Source organism: Eurosta solidaginis, chromosome 3, assembly GCF_040869045.1.
Source record: "Eurosta solidaginis isolate ZX-2024a chromosome 3, ASM4086904v1, whole genome shotgun sequence".
Classification (NCBI taxonomy): domain Eukaryota; kingdom Metazoa; phylum Arthropoda; class Insecta; order Diptera; family Tephritidae; genus Eurosta; species Eurosta solidaginis.
The window spans coordinates 191,526,266-191,532,139 of NC_090321.1; the positions used below are offsets into that span (position 1 = coordinate 191,526,266).

General features: G+C 36.0%; 1 protein-coding gene across 1 annotated transcript; it reads right to left on the reverse strand.

The window, feature by feature from the left end:
• Positions 1 to 1,403: 1,403 nt before the first annotated feature.
• On the reverse strand, positions 1,404 to 5,483 carry LOC137244806 (seminase-like). Its single transcript, XM_067774349.1, has one exon. It carries the CDS (start codon positions 5,347 to 5,349, stop codon positions 4,588 to 4,590), a length of 762 nt encoding a protein of 253 aa, XP_067630450.1. The 5' UTR covers positions 5,350 to 5,483; the 3' UTR covers positions 1,404 to 4,587.
• Between the last annotated feature and the right edge of the window lie 391 nt (positions 5,484 to 5,874).

Here is a 5,874-nt window from a genome sequence, read left to right on the forward strand (position 1 = left end):
AATTTTAGAAATAAGTTTTTTCAATTAGAAGAAAATTATTCTAAGCAGGGTCATCCCGTCGGCAGTGTTTGGCAAGCACTGCGAGTGCATTTCTGCCATGGAAAGCTTCTCAGTGAAAACTCTTCTGCCTTGCAGATGCCGTTCGGAGTCGGCATTAAACAAGTAGGTCACATCCCGCGAATTTGTAGGGAAAACTAAAAGGAGCACGACACAAATTGGAGGAGAAGCTCAGCTTAAAATCTATTCGAAGGTTATCGCGCCTTACACTTATTTATTTATACACATCATGCGCTGTTCCAGGGGGGGGGGGGGGCTTTTTTGAATTGACTGTAATGAAGTATATAATACTAATCTACATAATAGTTTCTTATCACACAAACAATTTTTACTAATTTTTAACTCTTCTTGCTTTTTTACGTTATTATTACATATATTTAAAAATAAAAGTCCCCCCCCCCCCCCCTAGAACGTGAAAAAGCTAGAAAAATTAAAAATTAGTAAACATCCGTTTTGTGATAATATACTAATATGTAGATTAGTATTATATATTTCATTACAGTGAATACAAAAAAAGTTCCCCCCCTGGAACCACGCATGATACAAATACATATATATTTTGTATGCGTTAATATTTTAAAATGATTGAAATAAAATGTATCTTATACAGGATTGCGTAATTCTAAATCCTTTTCGAATTGAACCTCAAATAGAAGATACTTTTAATTTTTTATTTGATTCGACATCCAAATAAAAAATATTTTTTATTTGTTATTTGATCCTTCAGCTAAATCAAAGATACTATTTACACCTTTCATGCAAATGGGGTGATATATTAAGTTTGGTCCGAGTGCCGAAATTGTAAGTCCATAAAGGAGAACAGATAGACCCACCGATAAAAATACGGACATGATCAGGATGATGATCTGAATTGATTTGGCCATGTCCGTCTGTCTGCCTGTTCGATCTCAAACTAGTCTCTCAATTTTGAGATATCTTAATGAAATTCGGTGAGAGGGTATATGTGTATTGCTTTCAGATTATAACTGTATCGGAAACGACCGGATAGGAATACTACAGCATATGTTTCTTAGCGATCTCTCTGGCCTCTTCATAGCTGATCCCCCTAGCAAAGGCCGTAGAGAGAAAATCCGAGCCTGGGACTAAACAATTCACGGGCCCCCTATAAAAAATCCACTAATACATTTGATTAACTTGAATTAATGACGTCTCATTCATGAATAATTATTGATGGATTACATCAAAAATTTGATTTTTGATTTTTGGACTAAGAGCTGACAATAAAATTAACACAGAATATTTACTATTTATACTATTTTATTGTAATGTAGAAATAAAATTCTCTTTTAACAGCAACATATTGTTTCAAATAATCTTTTCTAGTTATTTGGTAACATTTTAATAAATTTCTGATAAATTTAATGATGATTACAAATTTTAATTATCCAATATAGAAAGTTCTATATCAGAGAAGTGGCTTTACTTGCTTATTCGCTGCAAAATTTGTATAATATGTAATATCAAAATTTAACTACCTTGCCAAAACGGATTCAACACAAAGCGTGGCAAGTCTTGAAACTCGCTCTTGAGATGAACACGATCTATGAAAGTTTTTGATTCTTGAAAGGACGCTGAAGGAACGTTCTGCACTAGCTACAGTGACAGGTATAGTGTAAAAGATACGTAAAGCAACACAAATGTTGGGGAAAGTCGTATACAGATTTTGAACATATGTAGATGGAAGCCACCGGCCACCATGGTGTGATGGTAGCGTGCTCCGCCTACCACACCGTATGCCCTGGGTTCACAGCCCGGGCAAAATCAAAATTTTAGAAATAAGGTTTTTCAATTAGAAGAACATTTTTCTAAGAGGAGTCGCGAATCAGCAGTGTTTGGCAAACGCTCCGGGTGTATTTCTGCCATGAAAAGCTCTCTGTGAAAACTCGTCTGCCTTGCAGACGCCGTTCGGAGTCGGCATAAAACATGTAGGCCCCGTCCGGACAATTTGTAGGACAAATCAAGAGGAGCACGCAAATTGGAGAGAAGCTCGGCCTTAGAACTTATCGGAGGTTATCGCGCCTTACATTTATTTTTGTTTTATTTAGATGGCATTTAGCAATTCCAATTGTGACAGACCTTTATCAAAATTTGCTTCGTAAATATGTTTCAAGTAAATTATTTCGCTTTCTAAGCTTTGAGAAATGTCCGACTTGTATTTTTCGACAAATTTTGCTGCGCTCGCCCGAACCGTGTTTTCATCCATGTCTTCAAAATGCCACAAAAAGGAAAACGTCTCGCTCAAATTTCTCATAGCTGCAAATCGTTCAGTAATGCCAGTGATTACCGAATCAACGATCACCAGGAATGTATTGTTTTTAATTTCTGACTCTGAATCATCCGTAATCATCTCATTTAAATTATCTTCAGAACGTCTTTTGGGTTTTCTCTTTCAAATGTCCGGAAACTTTGGCGAGATGTTTAATTGAATAGCAACTGTTTTTCATTCGTTTAAAATTGTTTCCCATTGATTCCTGATCAACTTCAAATTAGCTAATAACCTCAACATCTTTGGTGGCGTCTCTAGCTTGGAGGACCACGTTTCTTTCATTAATGGTAGTCAGTATTTTGAACCAAGTTGAGATCAGCGATTTTCTGACCAGTTTTTTGGTTACACTTCACGAAAGCCAAAAACCTTTCTTGAATTGTAAAATTTGTTACTTTCGAATGGAAATAGAGTTAGCGCAAAATGAACGTAGTCTGTTCAACGTGACTAGGATCAGGCATAGCGTCAACGATAATAGCAAAATACTTGGCTTTCTTGCCTTGATCTAATATAGTTTCCGTCACGTGCTTGGCAAAAATTTCTGTAAACTCGTTCTGAATGTCTGGGAAAAGATAGTGAATTTGTAAACGTTTGTGCTGCTGTTGTGAAATCCTAACTTTCTCGAAATGATCTCTAAGTATCGGATCATAATGGATATGCCCAAAAAAATGTCCATCGTTTCGTTCACCAAGAGATATACCTTCGCCTTTGAAAGCTAGACCTCTTTCATCCAAAAATAATATAGTGACCAAAATTCTATATAAAATTTCTTTCCACTTTTGAGTTTCAGTGATTAGCTGTTCATTGGTAAGTGTATCAATTGTAGCCTCCTTTTGAATTAGACTTTGTAAAGATCGCCATTGAATATAACATTTAATGTGATCTTGAGTATTTTCGTGTCATGGCAGTTTATAGTATAGCTTCTTCTATACCTGGAATTTCGATTACCCGCACAACAAATTTTAGGTCGATTTAAAGTATTGGTGCTTAACAGACGACATGGTGGCAATAAAAAGCATCGCTACTGGCACTCCACACTAACCAGTCACACTCCACTTTCTCTCCATTTAGCAAGATTCTGTTTAACAACAAGGTAGGAAATGCCTCGTCATGACAATCACGTTAAAAACTAACAGGACAGTTTTGATGACCTCGACGAATTATTTTGTTGACTTTTTTAGATCGAAAAAACTCATTATTCATGGTACCGATATCGAAGTCGTTTAAATAATCTGGACTTTGACACAGAGTTGGTGGTATTGTTCGAAGACTTTTTGAAGATGAACCTTTATCAGTGTCACCACGAAAACTTCACGATTTCGGATTTATGTAAACATACATTTTTGTTTGATGTTTTTCTTGTCTCCCCAGGCCCAGGCAAAAAATCATTATCAATATTCGTTGCTTTTGAAATTCGGCTTAAAATTTGCACATGGAACAATTAAAGACTATCATGAATTTAAAAAAATGCCATAGTACCCCTAAATCGCGAGCTCCCCTGAGAAACCACGGCCCCGGGGGAAACCCCCCACCCCAGGTTACAACCCATTAAATATATTTTGTTGCCCTAACATCTGGACAAAAAGCTTAATGAGCACGGTTTAGATCACTCGCAATTACGATTTTTATCGAGTTGCTCTTTCTAGATCTAACAAATTTCATAAAATAAAGCATGAGGCACATATTTTAGGTTTTGGGCTTCAAAATAGCACCTGCTTCATGAGAAACTTTGCCCTGAATGAAAGAGAAAAGGAATACCGAAGTTGAGACCAGAAGGAAGATCAGGTTGCAGGAGGGAGAAAAGGGTCGCAGCTCGAAATCTCATCAGAAACGACAACAACAATCGACGTTTTGGGATAAAGCCGACATGTAAGGCTAGAAATCTCAATAATAATAACAAGTATCTTTGATTTGGATGCCGAATCAAATAAAAAATAAACAGTATCTTTGATTTTCAAACATTTTCAAATAAAAAATACGTTTTATTTTTGGATTCGTGATTCATTCAAATAAAATTACATTTCTAAGCTTAAAAGCAACAAGCCGTTTCGATTATATCACGCTTACTTCTAAACAATTTGTTAACAAAAAATCAAAATTTTTTAAGCTTAGTGCTTATTTGAGAATACATTTTATAAACATACATTACGTTTAATTTGCTTGTTTATCAGCATAAATTGAATTTGTTTTGTCCTAAGCTGGGGCGTTTATAAAAAAAATACCCTTAATAATAAAATACCTTGCAATTAAGTATTCTTCGACGTTGTTATAAACCTTCGAACTTTTGCATTATTTACATCTGTATAAACACCCGGAAATTGGGGATCCGCACAACCTATCCCCAATGATACCACCGCACAAAGTCGTCCATTCACAACGCCCGGTGCTCCAGAATCGCCCTCACACGCATCACTTCCACCACATCCAGCACAAATCATAGTGTTTGTTAAAAGTGTGCCTCTCGGCTTATAAAGAGCCGCACAATCCTTCGTTTTTGCTATAGGCACGGAAGAAGTTTGGAGTACATTCACAGGTTTCATAATATTTAGATCTGTTGCACCCCATCCAAAAATCTGCATTTGCATGCCCGGTTTTAATTTAGTTTTGCAAAGTTGTATTGTTCCTACTTTCGGACCCGGGATAAATGGTTTAAGTACTTTAATAGCACCTATATCCATATCTCTTGTACTGAGCCTAAAACTACGTGGAACAAATATAGCGTGCACGTTGCGACTTTGTCCAGTCTCGCGTATATCGGTTCTACCAGCTACCACCGTGATAAACTTCTGTGTATAAGGCTGCAGGCAATGCGCCGCTGTAATCACAATTTGCAAAGTGATTAATGAACCAGCACAATAATATTTGCCGTTGTAATGGAATGACACCATATAAGGGCTATCCTTTATATCCGCAGAAGTGCCATTAATAATACGAAATTCCGAATTCGTACTGGCCACAAAGCAGGCAACGACGACAAAGAGGACTGCGAGATGATTGCCAAAATTCATTGTAGTTTACGTGTTTTTCCTCCGGTTGTTAAGTTTAAAGTAACGCAAGAAAACTCTTGTGGATGTTATTTATAGTAATTATAGCTTATGGAAATGTTTGGTTAAAAGTACCTGCTAGTATTTCAAGATCACGTGATCAAATTGCTTTTGGTTCATTCAAATAAAAAATTCAAGATAATTATAAATATTCCAGCGAAATGCAATTAGCGAGAGTTTGGCAAAATATTATTTTTCTAAAGAAAATATTTTCGTAATTGTCTCTTCATATGGGAGTTTCCACCAAATCAGATCCCTCTGAGCTAATACACAAATTCTATCTTTGAATATCGAAAACATTTACATGCAATCAAGTAAGGCTACTCCATCATAATTTTAAATTTTTTTACATTTGGATAATGAGACGAAGACGTAGGCTCAGCTCGAAATTGATGTCAAGATAGTTTCAAGAATCTTTAAAATCGTAATCGTAGTTGCAAAGATTTTTTATGAAGTCAAACTTCTTTAACAAACATTAAATTAGGTTGC

What these genes read in the sequence shown, in the direction of transcription:
- LOC137244806 (XM_067774349.1), bottom strand. Translation starts at nt 5,349, where the DNA reads ATGAATTTTGGCAATCATCTCGCAGTCCTCTTTGTCGTCGTTGCCTGC.